We start from the raw sequence: 20,862 nt of genomic DNA, 5'->3' as shown, positions 1-20,862 counted from the left end.
ACACATAATACATTACCGCTAAATTGAAACCCCCAAGCGAGCAAAATGAACAAAAAACAACACAGTGGATTCACGTTTATTATTATATTTAGAAAATACCATTTTTTATGCCACTCGTATCATTTTATTTAGTTGTATTTATCCGCCACACCTTAAAGGCCGGTCCGTGAAAATATTGTCTGACATTAAACCTGTCCGTGGCGCAAAAATTGTTGGGGACCGCTGGTGTAGACCTCACAATTTGGCTCTTGTCAAACTCGTGCACTTACATTAACTTGCCCATTTTTCCTGTTTCTAGCACATCAACTTTGAGGGCAAAATATTTACTTGCTGCCTAAAATATCCCACCCACTAACAGGTGCCATGATGAAGAGATAATCAATTTACTTCACCAGCCATAATGCTATGCCTGCCCGATCATCAGATTTGTGCTCATTCAGCCACAAGGGCAAGTAAATGATGTAGAGTGAGGAGTTCCTTCCAATTCTAATACAGTCAGCATTCCAATTTATTCCAAAGGATTCACGTGTTTTAGAGGATTTTAGAATTCAGAGCTCAATTTAAGATCTTCAGCAGAAAATTTTATGCTAAAGCATCTAAAGGCATCCTCTTCAATTTTGTGGAAACAGTTCGGGGAAGAATCATATTGCTGAAAAGGTCAGGTGTCCAAATACTTTTGCTTGTATATTTAGCCATGGTGTTTTAGCAAGGCCATTTTGTAGTGTATTTAGTGTCTGTTGGTGTTAAGAGACTAATTAATTGACACTAACCATTGCATTTAATTAAATATATATATTTAATCTTATCTACAGCTCTATCCAATCAGAGCTTCAGTGACAGCAAGTACTGTACGTCATCACAGATTTCTCCGTGAGCTGCTAATGAAAAGTTGTGTAATGCAACGTGTCCTCCTCTGTAATAAAACCCTATTGTATCTATTCCTGCACCATGTTTATTTCAGCACACAATGCTGTTATATTTTCTGACTCTTCTTTCGGTTTGTTTTTTCTGGCTAATTTCATCATGCGTTGGCCGGCAGGGTAAGAATAAAAAGCAGCATATTAAAATATACTGCAGTTGTCTTGTCTGAGTCCCTGCGGTTTGGACGCTCACCTTATCAGTATGCTCGTGATTACTTCGCAGTGTGAAACAGAAACAGGTGTTTGTGACAGATAAAGCTGCATTCTTCGCTTTTTATATACACCTGATTAGAATTCTCGTCACTTCTGCCTTCACTTGGACGCTTAAATGTCCGTGTTATAGCCTTGATTTGGTTTTCTTTTTTACCGCTATGTGATATGTGGTTACACCGCTGGTCACGCAAGGGCACAGAGCACGATGGAGAGCTGCTGTGGACATTTTCATGCTAAATACCGCTATAAACTACGGGCACGGTTCGAGTGTGAAAATGCATTCGGGAATATTGGTTCGAGATTAGTACACTATAGAATTGAAGAATCAAGGACAAAAGTCAGTGCTCTCATTTATCAAGCTTTGAATAATTTCAACAATGTATTTTCCGGACTATAAGCCGCTTTTTTCCCAAGCTTGGAACCCTGCGGCTTAAACAACGAAGCGGCTAATATATGGATTTTTTCCCGGTTTCACAAGCTTCTTGCAGCCAAAAAACTGATACCCATAACATTAGACCAATGAAATTGCGGAACGGGTTCAGGTGAACCAATGAAACTCTTTATATTAAATTAGATGCGCTCCCACTGAATCGGGGGCGCACCACATCATAAATATGGATGAGGTTCCTCTGACGTTTGACCTGCCGCTCACTCGGACTGTCTACAGGAAATGCGAATCATTCGTCACGCTGAAAACAACCGGGCATGAAAAAACACACTTCACCTGTGTTCTGAGCTGCACAGCATCGGGAGAAAAGCTTCACCGATGGTGATTTTTAAACGCATGATGATGCCAAAAGAAAAACTCTCGAGAGAAATAGTTGTGAAAGGAAGGAGGAAGACAGTGAACAATGACTTTCTTGGTAGGCTACTGTTTAGATACAAGCCGTGTAACAGACACTGTCTTTCATTAAAGCCTGTGTAAAGTTTATTTTTAACTTGGCTTATAGACAGGTGCGGCTTATTTATGTTCAAAATACAAATCTTTTAAATTTCAGTGGGTGCGGCTTATATTTGGGTGCGCTTAATAGTCTTAATAGTTTTTTGGAAATTCTTGCACAATTGCACAAAAGATAATAATCCAGGTTAAATAGACAGCATGTATTTGTCACATATACCTTTTCTCACAAAAGTCAATATACCTCTTACATTACAGCAATCATTTTAGAATGTCTTCACAAAGGACAATACTATAGAAACGAAACTTGGATATATAATAGAGGAGTCAATGTTCAGCTTGTGCAAAACCACATGTCCTTTTCATCATGTTCATATTTTTGTCTGCTTGACAGGACCATACTAATGTGTGCATCTTGTATTAAAGCAGTTAAAATTTGATGCTTTAAATACAATTCTTTCATACTGACCACTAGATGTTCAAGGTACCTCATGGCAAAGAACTCTAAAGATTTGAGAATTAGAATTGCTTGCTCCACAAAGATGCCTAGTCTATAAGAAGCTCGTTAACACCCTGAAACAGTACAGTGGCCAGGGACAAACAGAGGTTTTCCAAGACGGGTTCCACTCGAAACATGTCTTGCAAGGGTCCATTAAAGAAGTTAAGTCCTTGTGCTGTGAGACAGGTGCAGAAGCTGCTTCAAAAAACAGATGCATGAGTGCTGCAGCATTGCTTTAAAGGTTGGAAGGTCCGCTTATCGGTGCTCAAACCATACGCCGCACACTGCAACAAGTCGGTTTGCCTAGCTGTCGTCAAGGAAGCCGCTTCTGAAGCTTGATCACAAGAAAGCCTGCAGACAAGCTGAAGCTTTTTAGGAGCATGAATTACTGGAACCATGCCCTGTGGTCTGATGAGACTGAGATAAGATCCTTGGTGAGGAGTATCAAGAAAATTGTGTTTTGCTACAGCCAAGCATGGTGGTGGTAACACCATGGTCTGGGGCTGCATGAGTGCTGCTGGTACTGGGGAGCAGCGGTGTGTAAGCACAATTTGCTTCAACATATTGCTTACTGCTTAGCTACACTCACTTTAGACTGCTCTGCTAAGAGTTCCTATAGATACTATCATTTATTCCCCACATCACCCCTTAGTCCACCTCCATTTGCTCCACTGTAGCTGCAGATTTAAAACACAGACACTCCTCTGCCTCTTAACCTTATACCATCCTTCTTGTCCTATACTGCACCACACTGCATCTTCAACCAAGTATAATTCTATTAGACATCTGGATTTCTGGGTCTGTTCAAATGATGTTCAAGAAACTATATCTCCATGTGGTTAATACATTTTTATATATTTTTTACTCCCAACAGAGTTTTAGTCTGACGGTATTTTTATTTTGTGGCCTAATGAACCATTATCAGAATGCATTTATTGACAGAGACTTCAAACCTATTTGTAGATCACACTGAACAAATCCATCTCCCAAATGCCATAAATCCAAATATAAATTTATCCTACAACCAGCATTTCTAAAAATTATCTACGGCAATCAGAATTTCCCACCGAGCTGCTGTTGGCTTCTTACAGACCATGTAACCCTGCTACCTTTAGCAGAAAGCTTGAGCTAACAGTAAATGTGAGTGATTTAATTACGCCTACATTCCCTTAAAGGACAAATAGAGCTCGTTCCATTTTCAGGAAAGGAAAAATCAGTCGTAAACAAATTACAGCGCAAGGATAGATCGGCAAGGAGTTAAAATAACAGTGACGCAAAGGGGGGATTATTGATTGATAATTATGACCGCATCAGCAGCTTGTAGAGCAGTAGCGAAACATTCTACAGGCAGGCGTTTATAAATAGGTATATCCTCACTGTCTATGGTCAAAACATACACATTTTTGAGAGAAACTTCCAAGCAGCGGTGGACAGTAATGAAGTAAAAGTAATTCATTACAGTACTTAAGTAGCTTTTTCACGTATCTGTATATTACTGAAGTATTTCCTTTTTAGGGAGTTTTCTAATCTGGTGATTTTGAAAGGAATAAATGATGGAAGAAACTCTTGACTCCGACTTGCCACAACATCCGTGGCCTAATTTGTGTGATTATTTTGAAGTAGATGAAAAATGTTTGGGCTTATGATCATTTTAATAGATATCAATTAGTGTTTGACTCAATAATATCATTCAATTATTAGATTGGTGTGTTAAGAGTACCGTAATTTCCGGACTATAAAGCGCACCCTTAAGCCGTGTATAAGGGTGCAGGTCTACACTGAAACTAATGAACTTTACACAGGCTTTACAGAAAGACAGTGTCTGTTACACGGTGTAACGGGTGAAATATGTTGTGGCTCCTTTGAGAGCAGAGCGGCATTTTGGGAACAGCAAGTCACTGCATTCTCCCGGTATTACTGCGTGTGTGTGCGTGTGAGACTGAGGACTATGTGCTCATTATTTTCTGATGCTCATTTCTAAGTTTCTTTGACTAACCCGTAACGCTGTTGCCAAGAAAAATAAAAAAGCACGAGTTTTGGAAACCCGTCTGTGCTTATATGATTTCATTTGCAACTGGAGTTAGCGAGTTCTCCCTTCACCCAGACTCAACACATTACAACGGCTTGTATCTAAACAGTAGCCGACCAAGAAAGTCATTGTTCACTGCCTTCCTCCTTCCTTTCACAACTATTTCTCTCGGGAGTTTATCTTTTGGCATCGTCGTGCGTTTAAAAATCACCACCGGTGAAAGTTTTTTCTCCCGATGCCGTGCAGCTCAGAACACAGGTGAGGTGCGTTTTTTCGTTTCCGTTCGGAAAATTCATTAGTCTAATGTTCTGGGGCTTAGTTTTTTTGGCTTGAAGTTTGTGAAACCGGGAAAAACCCAGGAAAAATCCATTAATAAGCCGCTTCGTTGTTTAAGCCGCGGGGTTCAAAACGTGGGAAAAAAGTAGCGGCTTATAGTCCGGAAAATACGGTAAGTAGTATTAGAATCTTTTCACATAAACTTGATTAAGCAAAGAGTTTTGCGACAAAAATTATAATAGGAACATTATAGCCACAATAAATCATAGCACTTTGCATACTAAAGTAGATGCCGACCCTAATTTAATAAAACAACTAGCTAGCTGTCAAACTACCATCGAATAATTCGATTTTCTCTTCATCCACTTCAGCAAAATGAATACCCCATTTCCATTTTCCATAAGTCTCACTTAATCACCCACCTCCGAAGTGGTACGTTCCTCCGGTTGTGATCTGAAAAGGTGTGTTGGTCCTGACAGCTGAAGCTTCATCCCCATCCATAGTCAGCATAGCAAAGTTTTCCTTGGCCATGAAACGAACCTCATGCCACTCTCCATCATTCAGCTCCGAACCTGTAACAGTGATAAGAACCAGAAAGCGCTCAGCTCAGTCTCTCTAATTTTGTCATGTAGGTCAATGGGTTGATAAGCATCCAATTACAGGGTCCTTTTTTTTAGGCCATGACTGAGATCTGAAAGGATTCTAAACTCATTTGACGTCTTTAAGTGATAATTCATAGTCGCTTATTCGAGTTATTCAATCCTGAGACACAAGAACACAATCAAAAACAGCACTTTCCATTTTAATTTGAGTTACAATAAAAAAATTCTGAAAGAACATTAACTCACTAAAGCTCCTTGGTGACCACTTTGCCTCTGCCACCTACTGTAAAAGAAGATTGAGTAATTGCCTTTGGTTTTCCTCTTTCTCTCTCTCTCTCTCTCTCTCTTCTCTCTCTCTCTCTCTCTCTCTCTCTCTCTCTCTCTCTCTCTCTCTCTCTCTTTAGACAGGACGCAATCTATTTCCCTACCCCTGCCACACTATTAGAGTTTGGAAATGTGTCTAATGTTGGTAGTGATACATAGCATTCAGTCTCCTCGCTCATTTATCCATCTATCCTTCCATCCATCCATCTCTGCCACTCTTTTATTGTATGCTTTTTTGTCCCATTTAGCTGGGCACGATCTTCAAAAAGAATGAGAATGAAAAAAGAACAAAAAAGTAAGCTTTTTAAATGAATGATCATAGTATAAGGGTTATGAGATCTGTAATGTGATCTGCTCATGATATTGAGTGTATGAGACTAGATAGTACACTTCATAGTGTCATTTTATTAACTTCAATTAAGACTTGGGGGAAAATGTAGAGTTGCACCTTTCAATATCATGAAATCCAATAACCCATGGAATGGAAGGGAAAAAACATACCTTTAGGATCAGAACTTTGGAATGCAAACTACTGAGAACAAATAACGTTTAACCCAAGAGACTTAAAACTACACAGTGCAGATAAACTCCATTACTCTTGCATTTTCCAATGAAATATACACTGTCTTAGTTAAACCCTGATGGTTCTTTACTGAGTAAGTTATTGGTTTGAGTAGAAACAAATTAAACCATGATTTCATTAAGAAACTGATTTTTCAGTCTGCACTACTGCACACTTCACACACAGTTGTAAAAGATTTATATAATGAAAAAGTGGCATTTAGATATTTCTGTTAAAATGTATAACTTGCAATATTGATAGATAGATAGATAGATAGATAGATAGATAGATAGATAGATAGATAGATAGATAGATAGATAGATAGATAGATAGATAGATAGATAGATAGATAGATAGATAGAACAGTTGCAGGCCAAGTACATGGCAATTGTACTCTTTAATGGCAGAGGCCTCAACCAAAAGTTGATCTAAGATAATCCATGATAACTTTTACATTTACAAATTGACATAAGATTGCCTTTGTTTGCAGCTGATAGATAGATAGATAGATAGATAGATAGATAGATAGATAGATAGATAGACAGATAGACAGATAGACAGATAGATAGATAGATAGATAGATAGATAGATAGATAGATAGATAGATAGATAGATAGATAGATAGATAGATGTGTTTTGTATAATGATGCATCAATAGTGGATGGATGGATAGATGTTTGGATGAGAAGTTGATAAAACTGTACACACCAAGCATCTGTAGAAACAAACCAATAGGCCAAGGAGAAAGTTTGGGTTTTTGGAAAAAGTTTTAATTTGAACTCTTAAGCTTAACAGATGCAGGTGACATTCTGGGAGAATGAATACCCAGTTGATAGATCAGTCGATAAATTTTTCCACCAAGCATCTCCAGCTCTGATGCTTCCTCTCCAGCATACTGCTATAAAGAAGACTGCACTGGCTACTACAGGCTAATGGAGGGTCTCCACCATCTTCCATCTTAGTTTTGACATGTTCACTTAGGGTGTACTCAATTTGTTTGCAACTATTTTGACAATAATTGTGAGGACAGTAAATCTATACTGCTATACAAGCTGCACATTGACTACTCTAATATATATCCAAGTTTCATTTCTATAGTATTGTCCCTTGAGAAGATCTACTTCTGTGAAATACTGCACATGTAAATCTCAACAGTCCAATTTATGGATTTCTGAACACGTTTCTTGTAAAACAAATGGGGTTCAGGTTTATTTGTTTGTAACTGAAACTTCTGTGTGCCCTAATAAAGTCAATCACACATCTTCAGTCAATAAGAACACCTCAAAGTCTTAGAAGTCTTTCCACTTCATTTTACACACTTCGATTCTGTCGATCAAAAGCTTCGCCGTGCTATCTGCTCTACTCCAGAAGCACGTAGGTGAGCCACTGTAAAGCCGGTGTTAAAGGCTCTGCTGCGAACGCTACGGAAAAACAACAATTCGATTTGTGAATCCGTTTCCTGAACAGAAATGTCGCCGTGATGCATAGTGTCCGTTTGGTGTTAAAAGAACACAAAGGATCCTCCAGGCTTCCGGTGAATAATTCAAGCCGATGAATGCAGGAAGTGGAACACACAGGGAAAAACGTTACGTTATGTTCTTGGCATCCACGGATTCACTGTTCTGCCAAAAAGATTTACTGAATGGTGTGAGGTAGGGGTCCTGAGGTATGAATAAAAAATTATCCGCTCAGTACTGGTCTTATGCCATATAATGGGTGTTCAGAGCGAATGCAGGAAGGTTTAAAAACGAATAGAAGCCAACCATTTACATTTCTGACATTCAGTATATGCTCTTATCCAAAGCGACTTATGGTTATCTCATTCATACACCTGAGCAGTTCAGGTTTAAGGGCCTTGTTTGAGGGCCCAGCAGTGGTGGCTTGGTGGTGCTGGGATTTGAATTCACGACCTTCTGAGCAGAAGTCCAACATATTAACCACTGAGCTTCCACTTCCCAAATCCAAAATGCAATTCGTTAGTGGAGAACAAGGTCAGGCGAAGGGTCAGGCGATCAGCAGACACCATGCGCAAGATAAAGTGGCTTTATTGTCATTTGAAGCAAATACAGTGAAGTACGAAACGACGTTCCTCCAGGATCGAGGTGCCACATAAACCAACATAACTTGCGACATGATGACACAAAACTAACTGATACAAACTGACACACAGGACTACACAAAGTGACCCAAGCAATCAACATTTAATGATACACAACACTATGACATTGTAACAATACCTAAAAAAAAGTGTGTGTGTGTGTGTGTGAGTCCAGTCTCCTATTGCGGAGTTTAAAGAAACAGTTACGTAGTCTGCTCTGCCTTTCTCACTTTCTTTCTCTTTCTCTCTATCTCTGTCTCTCTCTCCTTCCTGCCCTTCTTACTATTTCTTTTTCCTTCCATTCTGTCCTTCTCTCTCTCTCTCTCTCTCTCTCTCTCTCTCTCTCTCTCTCTCTTCCCTTCCTGCCCTTCTTACTATTTCTTTTCCTTCCATCTCTCTCTCTCTCTCTCTCTCTCTCTCTCTCTCTCTCTCCTTCCTGCCCTTCTTACTATTTCTCTTCCTTCCATCCTGTCCTCTCTCTCTCTCTCTCTCTCTCTCTCTCTCTCTCTCTCTCTCCTTCCTGCCCTTCTTACTATTTCTCTTCCTTCCATCCTGTCCTCTCTCTCTCTCTCTCTCTCTCTCTCTCTCTCTCTCTCTCTCCTGTCTCTTTTCCCTTATTAATTAGTCTTTCTGTCTTTCTTCATCCTTTTACTTTCACTCTCTCTCCCTCTTTCTTTTTTGCCATGCCCTTCTTACTGTTCCTCTCTTTTCTCCCTTGCCCTTCTTATTTACTTCTTCTCTCTGTCTCTCTTTCTGTCTCTCTCATCTCTGCTTTCTCTCTCTCTCTCTCTCTCTCTCTCTCTCTCTCTCTCCCAGTTCCCAGTCAATGGAAGGTAAAGTGTTGTGTGCCTGCAGCATTCATCTGTATAAGGAATATTTCTCAGACACTGATAAATATCACACAAAAAGAAATGTTCTTTTGTCAGTTCTGTGTAGCACGTAGACATTCCATATGATCCTCCCACACCTCTTTTCACGCTGTTTCATAAAAAAAGCTGCGTACTATTAAATGTAATGTGTGTGAACCCTCTCAAACGTTGTCTCAGTTGTTAAAAAATTGTTAATCCCTTGTGTCGATCGTGTCGGCTTTCAGAAAAAGAATTGTGGAGACATTTCCAGGTGCTAATGTGTTTCGAAAATCCGTTTCCTTCAAGACTTGTGTGGGTGAAAGGCACCGAAATGGGAATACTAGAGAAAATGATGTGTGAGCTTGTTAGCAGCGAAGGTGCAAAAGTGGGGAGAAATCAGTCAGTTAGCGGGTGACGCTATACGAATGATCGTGTCAAGTTCGGTCTCTAAAATTAACACGCCAATGATGCAGATCACTTTTTTTTAATCGGACAAAAATATACAGGAGCATCTCGATGAATTATAATATCATTTAAAAGTTGATTTATTTTTTGACAGTGGCCTTCAGTTCATCTGCATTTTTTTTTGGTCTCTTGTTTCTCATTTTCCTCTTGACAATACCCCATAGATTCTCTGATGAGATTCACGTCTGGTGAGTTTGCTGGCCAGTCAAGTACGCCAACACCATGGTCAATTAACCAACTTTTGGTGCTTTTGGCAATGTGGGCAGGTGCCAAATCCTGCTGGAAAATGAAATCAGCATCTCCATAAAGCTGGTCAGCAGAGGGAAGCATGAAGTGCTCTAAAACTTCCTGCTAGATGGCTATGCTGACCTTAGCCCTGATAAAACACAGTGGACCAACCCCAGTAGATGACAGGACTCCCCAAACCACCACTGTGCAAACTTTACACTGGACCTCAAGCAACTTGGATTCTGTGCGTCTCTTCTCTTCTTCCAGACTCTGGCACCTTGATTTCCAAATGAAATGCAAAAAATTTCTTTAATCTGAAAAGATGACTTTGGCCCACTGAGCAACAGTCCAGTCCTTTTTGTCCTTTGCCCAGGTAAGACACCTCTGACGTTGTCTCTGGTTCAGAAGTGGCTTGACACAAGGAATGCATCAGTTGTAGCTCATGGATACGTCTGTGTGTGGTGGCTCTTGAAGCACTGACTCCAGCTGCAGTCCACTCTGAATTCCCCCAAATTGAATGGGCTTCGTTTCACCTTTTTCGACCACATTTTTTCCTTCTATTCAACTTTCCATGAATGTGCTTGGATACAGCATTCTGTGAACAGCAGTTTTTTTAGCGGTGACCTTTTGTGTCTTACCCTCCATGTGCAGGGTGTCAATGATCATCTTCTGGACATCTGTCAAGTCAGCAGTCTTCCCCCATGATTGTGTAGCCTGAACCAGACTGAGACACCATTTAGAGGGTCAGGAAACCTTTGCAGGTGTTTGGATTTAATGAGGTGATTAGAGTGTGACACCACGAGTCTCCAATATTGAACTTTTTCACAATATTCTGATTTTCTGAGATACTGGATTTTGGGTTTTCATTAGCTGTAAGCCAAAATCATCAAAATTAAAATAAATAAACACTATAAATATATCAGTCTGTGTGTGATGAATCTATAAAATGTACAAGTTCCACGTTTTGTATTGAATTACTAAAATAAATCAACTTTTTAATGATATTGTAGAACTACACTTTCTTTCGGCTTCTCCCGCACATGTTTTTACGACCTTTTTTTTTTATAATTTATTGAAATGCACCTGTATATTTCAGTAGGAGAATCTGATTAGTTTCAGATCAAGTACAGAGAGCAGTTTTGCCCGATATGTGTGGAGAGAGAGCCCTTTTTTATTTTTTATTTTTTTATTTTAACAAACTTTAAAATGTTGGAGCATTTTGGTTAACAAAAAACAAACAACAAACAAAAAAACCCCATACAAAAATTTGGATTGTGCCACACATTATCCAATTCATTGAAAAGATTATTTATTCAGCATTTGTTTTTATTTATATTCATATTACTACAGATTTGTATTCTTGGGCTTCTAATTGGACAGTTCTCAACCAGCCATATAAAGAAAAAACCTCGATCTGAGTGGTGCAGCAGGTTGTTTTGTACCAGCAGCCAGACTGTACAACTCATCACTTTACTGGGATTAGGTCATTGAATAATAGCTCAACTCGAGTTTTTAACCTACCATCATCATCCACTATTCATATACACTGCCCTTTTGCTGGCATTCATTTAGTGTATGTCCACTTTTGCTGCCCGAACAGTCCTGACCTGTCAAGCATGAACAGAATTAACAGTAATCACTGTTAACCACTGTTCCTCTGACCCAGTCGTCTAGCCGTCACAATTTGGCCCCCTTGTCAAACTCGTTTAAATCCTGACGCTTGCTCATTTCTCCTGCTTTTAACACATCAACTTTGAGGACCAAATGTTCACTTGCTACCTAATATTTCCCACCCACTAACAGGTGCCATGTTGAGGAGATAATCAGTGTTATTCACTCACCAGTCATAATATCATACCTGGTCAGGTTTATACTGTATATACTCAATTCTGATTGGCTGAAAGATACAAATAGTAGTTTAGTCACCATATTATATTATATATTATATCATGTAATTATGAAATACTTTAACCATAGTAACCTGCAGTCAAGGTTGCTTACAGAGTGAGACTGCTATTTTAAACATTTCAAACAATGATTTTTAAATGGCAGGTTACTGATATGGTACATTTTGGGATTTTGATGAATTTGAAATGTTTGCATAAGAAATTTAACAGAAAATTGCACAAGATATTAAAAGTAAATGTTTCATTTGAAATAGAGAAGCAGCACAAATTGAGATTAAATCAAATTATTATTTTTTGCAATTAAAAATGCCAATTTGGTTTACCTCAGCAGAAGAAAAGCACACGGAGCCTATTGTATACATTCAGACTTCTGCAAACAAACACCATCTAAGCCAAAAACTGGAGGGCTTCATTAAATTAAAAGAAGAGAAAATACTTTCAGCTGCACATAGGAATCAATGTGTTATAGAGCATTGGGTAAACAAAAAAACAAACAAAAAACCCAAACTGAAATTGAAAACCAATTGTGCCATTTAAAATGCCACTTCCTGTCACACGTGCACACAACAGTGTGTTTCAAACCTGGCACAAAAACAGAATTACAGTCTGAAAGATTGCTGTAGGCTACACTACCTAAACATTGTACTTTCTAATTATAATGCAGTATAGTGATTCTCAACAGGTTCAGGAAATGACCTGGGCTGTGAGATGTTCAGAGAACCAAATATTTACCATCAAAAGAACAAAGCCTACCCAAAAGCCTGAGGGCTCCATTTATTACAGAAGGAAATGGTTTCAGTTATACCAGCGAATCAATATGTGATGAAGCCCTGGGTAAACTAATACAGTATATGTTTCGCTCAGTTGCGTCCCAGGAAACGCCACTGACCTTGAAACACACAACAAACATCCCCGAAATATAGAGAATAAATAAAGTCAAGTGTACGCAAGGCAAAAACAAAAGTATATACTATTGCTGCATAGGTTTTTTTTCTCTGCACTGTTTGCACTAGGTTGCACACAATGCACTTTATGTGGCGAAGACACTTAGTCCTTACTCTGTGTTCTGTTATGTAGCTTTATGTTGTGTGTTGTAGCTTTATGTTGTTTAATGAAGCACCAGGGTTCTGAAGGAACGTTGTCTCATTTCACTGTGTACTGCGTCAGCTTTTTTTTTTTTAACACACTACGCCAGCACACTAAATCCTGCAGTGCCAGACGTGTCCCCCTGCTTAAACCAGTACATGTCCGGGCTCGTCTGAAGTTTGCTAGAGAGCATTTGGATGATCCAGAAAAGGATTGGGAGAATGTCATATGGTCAGATGAAACCAAAATAGAACTTTTTGATAAAAACTCAACTTGTCATGTTTGGATTAGAAAGAATGCTGAGTTGCATCCAAAGAACACCATACCTACTGTGAAGCATGGGGGTGGAAACATCATGCTTTGGGGCTGTTTTTCTGCAAAGGGACCAGGACGACTGATTCGTGTAAAGGAAAGAATGAATGGGGCCATGTATCGTGAGATTTTGAGTGAAAACCTCCTTCCATCAGGAAGGCCATTAAAGATGAAACGTGGCTGGGTCTTTCAGCATGACGATAATCATGCTGCCCGGGCAACGAAGGAGTGGCTTCGTAAGAAGCATTTCAAGGTCCTGGAGTGGCCTAGCCAGTCTCCAGATCTCAACCCCATAGAAAATCTTTGGAGGAAGTTGAAAATCTGTGTTGCCCAGCGACAGCCCCAAAACATCACTGCTCTAGAGGAGATCTGCATGGAGGAATGGGCCAAACTACCAGCAACAGTGTGTAAAAACCTTGTGGAGACTTACAGAAAACGTTTGATCTCTGTCATTGCCAACAAAGGGTATATAACATAGTATTGAGATGAACTTTTGTTATTGACCAAATACTTATTTTCCACCATAATTTGCAAAAAAATTCTTTAAAAATCTGACAATGTGATTTTCTGGATTTCTTTTTCTCATTTTGTCTGTATAGTTGAAGTGTAGCTATGATGAAAATTACAGGCCTCTTTCAACTTTTTAAGTGGGAGAACTTGCACAATTGGTGGCTGACTAAATACTTTTTGCCCTATATATATATATATATATATATATATATATATATATATATATATATATATATATATATATATATATATATATATATACACACACACATATCCCACAGAAGCTTAATCGGATTGAGATCTGTGGAATCGAGATGCCAAATCACCACTTAAGATATTTATATTCCCTAAACCATTCCAGACAACTTCTGGTTGATAATTTAATAGATGACTATCAAAAAATCATTTGATGGTCTAGTGGGATGGGAACCATATTCGAGCATCACAATTGACTGGTTTTTATAAGTGTTTGTACACTCTCAGCATGTTTCACCTGCTTTCATGAGGAGCCTCAAACCATTGCTTCTCCTTAAGACAACATTTTCTCAGAAAATACAGCAAAATGGTAGTTCAATGGTTAAAGGAGGGTCTGCAGTTCGAGCCCCAGCACTGGACAGCAATCAATTTTGTGCCCTCTTTGCGCTGGGGCCCTGTGTCATGGCTGACCCTGTGTTCTAACCCCAGCTTCCTGGGTACAAATTTCATATATATATTGTATTATATTATATTATATAATATTATATTAAATATAATATATATGTGACAAGCTAAATCCTCTCTTCAAGATCCCAGATTGCACAAAAAAATCATCTGTACCTGACGTCATGTCCACACTCGAGTTCTTCTGCTGCGTGATGCCGAGGTGTACGGTGACTTTTCCGTTTCTCAGCGTGAGCTCCAGCATGCCGTCAGCCAGTGCGCTGAACACGAGCAGGCCGTTAGAGCTCCACGTGCGAAACTGGAAGCTCACCGACAGCATGTTGTTCTCTCTTCTACCTGGCAGCTGCAGGAAACTCGTTGTGTTGAAGGACACAGGGAAGGTGTGAGATTCCACGCAAGAGAATGTCAAATTGCGCTGTGGAGGAGGAGAGGGGGAAAATGATAAAAGCTATACATCACGAGGTACCAAGACGATAATAACGAACAAGCGTCAAACCATCAAACGAGTGTAGATATTGAATTATAATCACGCTTTGTTATGTTGTAGACTGGAGAGACAATAAGCAAGGCAAGCTCGAGGGTAGAAACAGTGTGTAGGAGGTTTAGATGAGTCCCATTCGGTAAAATATCTCTATTGTGCAAATGCAGTGCTTGTATTGCATATATAAAAAAAATGACTTTGTGAAATTGTTTGGGGAAAAAAAACAAATGTAAAAGATCTGAGAAAACAGAGTTCATTATGTTGTGTGATGTTTTAAGATAAATAAAAAATTCATAAAAAAAAACACATTGAGATTCCAAACTTGAGTTATTTTGCAATAAAGAGATTTTGACAAATAAAAATGTTAAAGAAATGTGACTTTTCTTCTATTTAAAAGTGTACGCATTATAATATTCATTTCTATTTAGTTTTTTTCGTGATCATGACTCCTGACTAAATCTCTCCTGATCTCGACGTAACATGTTTTCTGGTTAATAAGGCTTTTCTTCCTAATTCCCTCAAGCACGCATTGGTGTCTGAAATACTTATCAGGAGGAAACGATATCTGTTACGTCAAGGTCACGAGAAAATTGTGAATGCTAGAAAACAACCTTTGTTTTGTCCAGATCACAAGAAAGCAACTTTTGTTATGGCGAGAAAATGATGTCGAGATCACGAGAAAATTGATCAAAAAAAAACACAAGAAAAAGAAAAGGCATGCCCTCTTCAAACATCTGTATGTTTCCCGTGTATGAATCTCAAATATACTCTTCAATGAGCTGTGCTAGACCATATACAGGCACAAATTCAAAAAGGTTCAGAAGCTTTTGAGCACCACTCTAAGCAAAATACAATAGTGCAGGACAACTGCGGAAAGATTTGGTACTCACAAAGCTGGATGTGTCCACTTTCTTTCTTCTAGCCAGGTCGGTGATGTTTTCGCCATTATAGTTGATGCTCTCTATGCAGCCTTTGAAATTTCTCCTGCCTCCTGAGATGAGTTTGCCCGAGTACGGCATTCCTCCAAAACTCAACTGCAAGTGCAAAAAAGACTCACTAGAAAATGTGTGAATAATGCTAAAGGTTCTTTTTTTACCATATGTGTGTGTGTGTATGTGTGTGTGAGTAATATCACCTAGTTCATAGCCCTGCATTTACAGTCATTCAATTGGCAGCAATATTATTAGCAAGAACCGAGTGTTATAAATGTTTGCTTCAAGTGTAATTATATTAATAATGTGAGAATACATATGATGCCGAAGTGCTGAAGACACATGAGTCAGCTGACATATTGGAACATATTAAAGGGATATTCAAAGAGCACTAAAATGTCTCCCGTTAGGTCGATCCTTATTATATTGGCTAGGAAATCAAATACAATGGGGTGTAAAGCTGGAACTGTACACAAAGCAGAGTTACTCTTACCAATGATCAGCATGTTAACAAATGTTTTTTCTCCTTTCATACCACAGCATTTTGCCAAGTATTATGAAACAATAGATTAAAGAGCAAAAGGTTGTACTTTTAAATCGGTCTATAGTTACATTTATTGGCGTGGAACATCCATAAGACAAGTTAGTTAGTACGTTTGTTGGTTATTAAGTTGGTTAGCAAATACGTTAAAACACAAAACTAGAATACGCAAAAAAAGCCAACCACCCTTGCGACTGGGACCTCACGGTGCAAGGATAGAACGCCTGACTCCAGATCAGAAAGTTGCATATTCATAATCACATCAAGCTCATGAAAAGTAGCCTTTAAGAGAAAGTGTAAGCTCAGCAGTTAAACTCAGTTAAGCTCAGTTCATGCCCACCATCGCTAAGATGCCACTCCTGGGCCTTGAGTAAGGCCCTCAACCCTCTGTGCTCCAAAGATGCTGTATCATGACTCTGCGCTCTGACCCCAAGCTACCTAAGATCGCTGAAATATGCGAAGATAGAATTTCACTGTGCTGTAATGTGACGAGTAAAGCCCTTTCCTTTCCTGAAGACCTTTGCATCCCACTGCATGGCAAACAACTGGAGACACTGGTGAGTAGAGGTCAATAGTTGATTGATGGAACTGTTGGCTATGGACAAAATCCATACGGATAGTTTTTCCGGTTGTTTTCCGTTGCTGGAGCCACTTAGAGCCACTTATGTCATTACGAGAGCGGCCTCTAGAGGCGAATCACTGACAACATGTGCTGTTTGTTTTAACATGAGACTGCGAGGCACGGATAGAGCACAGTGCACTGAGAGAGCTGTTCAATATTCGTTGATTATAATTTATAATTTATTATTAATATATGAATTAATATCATTAAAATATTGATCTGTATTTTATTCAGCACATTTGAATGATTCAGTACTTTTTTGTTTGTTTGTTTGTTTGTTTTTTTGTTTTTTTTAAACCAGTGTCCATTTAAAAAATCTGTTGATTAATCAGTTCTCTTTGTCTACACTTGTGTAATTTTTAGGTCATAAAGAATTGAACAGATTTGTTGGTATCTCTCCAAGAAAAAAGACAAACCGACAATTATCTTGGAAAAAAACTTGGAAATGGTTTAAATTGAATGGCGTTAATTAATTGTTCATTCAGACCTCTGGTTAGTGCGAAACTCCAGACTTAGAAAATGTTAAAAGTCTCCTTATACGAATTTATTGGTCCACCCCAATACAAATCTCTGTGTAATTACTGTGGTTAATGTAAAAGTCAATACCATATTAAAATGAGTGTTTGGGTAAAAGCTTGAAGCTGGAAATCCTGCCAGAGCTGCTGGTATACAACATCAATCAACACCTTCCAACCAATCAGAATCGAGATCTTCAACAGTAATGTGTTGCGCGTTATATTTTAAACCTGGAACTCATTCGAACATCCTAAACTAATTACATTTTCCACTTCATTAATTAGATTTACCTTTAATTGGACTCCATTAGATTAACATGATCATGTTTTCGATCTGTGATTGTTATTCAGGGATGCTTAGAGCATCAGAGAGCTTCACTACTTTCCACTAAACGTTCCACTAAAGAGTACATACTGTAGATATGCATCATAGTGATGATAAGATTCATCAGTTTGTTGGTGCATCGGCATAAAAGTGTGCATCGATTTAAAAAGGTTTTTTTACTTATAAATGCACTTTACTTTCATTATTTCGAAAGTGACTAATAATTCGAGACCAAGATTAGAAATGAGTTTATTAGAGGGACAGCCCATGTAGGATGTTTTGGTGACAAGGTGAGGGAGGCGAGATTGAGATGGTTTGGACATGTGCAGAGGAGGGACATGAATTATATTGGTAGAAGAATGCTGAGGATGGAGCCACCAGGTAGGAGAAAAAGAGGAAGTCCAAAAAGGAGGTTAATGGATGTGGTGAAGGAAGACATGCAGGTAGTTGGTGTGAAAGGGGCAGATGTAGAGGACAGGGTGGTATGGAGACGGATGATCTGCTGTGGCGACCCCTAATGGGAGCAGCCGAATGAAGAAGATGATTTTCCATGTAGATGTCTTTCTCCTCGCTAAACTGTTTCTCAAGCGCGTTCTCTCAGCACCACTGCTGATATGTGGATATGACGTATCACAACACTATGTAGACCGAGGCGTGTCCTGAGAATCACATAAAATATGGAATAACATGGCAGAGGTAGAGCTGCATCTTCATGAAGACAGAACAGAAAAAGAACATCTGGTTTTACTTAATCTTTGAACCCAAGAAATAAATACTATCTGTACCATATTGAATTGCATTAAATCACATACTGTTGAATCAAATCGAAATCGGACCACATTGCATGGAAATAGGTAATTAATCTTATTGCTGCTTCATATGTATGTTTAATGTATCATATTGTTGACTATGCATCAAGATGTAAATTGTGTCAGCCAGGAGATGCACATCCCTAATGCATCAGTGTATTGCAAAATAGTCAGTAATTCAGATTTGCAGATGGCATGACTGGTTTGGACTCACGTCAGAGATCTTGAGTGCAATCAAATTAGTAGAAGGTTAAGAACAGAAAAGAGGAGGAGAGTGTAGGAGGTCGGAGGATTTCAATCTCGCAGTCGAAAGTACAATTGCGCAAACACGATACTTGTGTGTGTCCTGGTTCGAAATGAAAATAACCTTTGAATAATTAAAGTGCACCGAGCCCTTTCTTCTCCAGCATCAAGTGCTACATCTGATCTAACCTAGATATTGTAGTAATGAAAAACCATTAGCCCTTGCCTCATAGTCAAGGTCGAGGTGGTCGAACTCTCCGTTGGTACGAAAGTGCTGTGTGTTCTGGTCAAGGGTGAAGTTGATGTTTCTCCTGTGGCGCTCGATCACCACCGAGTGCCAGTGATGATCATCCAGCAGGCTGCCGCTGCTCACCGACGTGTGACCCAGGATGGAGCCGTACTGGTTGCTGCCTGTTTTGTTACAATACGATGTACCGTTTACATTATGCCATTAAATAACAATCAAAAGTCAGTTGCTTCCAGACTGTTATGTCCACGGGTCCTTATTACAGGATTTCTATAAATTAACCTTCTGTATACAACGAGAAAAACAGTGTAATAAATCCCAGCTTAGTTTTATATTCAGAAAATATCATTTTTTAAAATGTTTCAAGTCTGGCATATTAAGAAATATTTGTATTTATGTTCTTCTCTTATTTCCCTTAATACCATTAGAAGTGGCAGATCATCTCTGTGTTGATGAGTAAAAGCCCATACCCAGGTTTATCTGGAGCAGCAGTCTTCCTCTCTTCAGCTCCAGTGTGATGTAATCACCCTGCTGCCCCTCGCCATGCAGGATCACCCCATCACTCTCACCCGTCTTAAACTTCAGCGCGATCACGTCTTTCAGAATCTTCATCTTCTTCATCTTGAAGCGGTAAGAGATCACGCCCTGGCCGTCAAAGTTAATCACGTCGGCCCCTGAGGAAGCAGGTTGAGAGAGGGGAGAGAAATAGAGAGGAAAAAGAGATTCACATTTGCATTTTTATATGGCAAGTTGCACAAGCAGCAAATGCGAATCCCACTTGGGGACCACTGTTTTTTGAGGGTCACAGCCATTCTGTACCCTGTCAAATTTATTGCTGCTAGCTGCAATCCATCAACCAGGTCCTACTGGATAGACAATGGTGGCACATGCATTTTTAGGGCACACCTTAAGAAGGGATGCTTGTCAACTTGGCAAAAACTCCAAAATAGTATCCCTGGTGCTAAATAAGCCATGTGTGCCAAGGGTTTTAGACCTTTTACACCCACCAGGCATAACTTTATAGTCAGCAAGTACACTGAGAATATCAAGCATAACATTATGACAAGCTGCCTAATATTGTGTTGGTCCCCTTTTGCTGCCAAAACAGTTCTTACCCATCAAACCTCAACAACATTATTCAGCAATTTGAGCTACAGGAGCTTGTCTGTTGGATTGGACCACACGGGCCAGCCTTTGCTCCCCACAATGAGCCTTAGTCGCCAATGACCCTGTTGCCAGTTCACCACTGTTTCTTCCTTTAGGCACTTTTGATAGATACTGACCACTGCAGTCCAGGAACATCCCACAAGAGCTGCAGTTTTAGAGATGCTCTAAACCAGTCATCTAGCCATCACAATTTGTCACTCACTCAAATCCTTACGCTCGCCCATTTTTCCTGCTTTTAACACATCATCTTCTCTGTTCACTTTTTGCCTAATAAATATATTCCACCCACTAACAGGTACCAAGATGAAGAGATAATCAGTATATCAATATTTAAGCAGAGTGTCTCTTGCCCCTTAAAAACTTTTCAAGGGGGTAAAAACACGTTTAAAAAAAGACATGCGGTTTGCTGTACCACTTATAATAAAAAGCCTGGTCTGATGGTAGGTAGAATTAGCATACCCATTAGCAATGTCAACAACAAAAGGAACCAAGGTCTGTTCTGCCAGAATGGAGCTACACTGGTTGCATATCCATAAATTTGGC

At 39.3% G+C, this 20,862-nt stretch overlaps 1 protein-coding gene across 1 annotated transcript in view; it reads right to left on the bottom strand.

The window, feature by feature from the left end:
• LOC124375583 (contactin-associated protein-like 2) overlaps nt 1-20,862 on the bottom strand; it is a 124,082-nt gene that overhangs the window by 45,340 nt on the left and 57,880 nt on the right. Inside the window, exons 5-9 of the mRNA XM_046834065.1 lie at nt 19,623-19,826; nt 19,132-19,316; nt 15,809-15,952; nt 14,594-14,852; nt 5,258-5,407 (exon numbers count right to left, since the gene is read on the bottom strand). Coding sequence (XP_046690021.1) covers nt 5,258-5,407; nt 14,594-14,852; nt 15,809-15,952; nt 19,132-19,316; nt 19,623-19,826 — 942 coding nt within the window. The remainder of the gene's footprint in view (nt 1-5,257; nt 5,408-14,593; nt 14,853-15,808; nt 15,953-19,131; nt 19,317-19,622; nt 19,827-20,862) is intronic.

This window comes from Silurus meridionalis, chromosome 21 (genome assembly GCF_014805685.1).
Source record: "Silurus meridionalis isolate SWU-2019-XX chromosome 21, ASM1480568v1, whole genome shotgun sequence".
Lineage (NCBI taxonomy): Eukaryota > Metazoa > Chordata > Actinopteri > Siluriformes > Siluridae > Silurus > Silurus meridionalis.
This window is presented reverse-complemented; position numbering and strand designations above follow the sequence as displayed.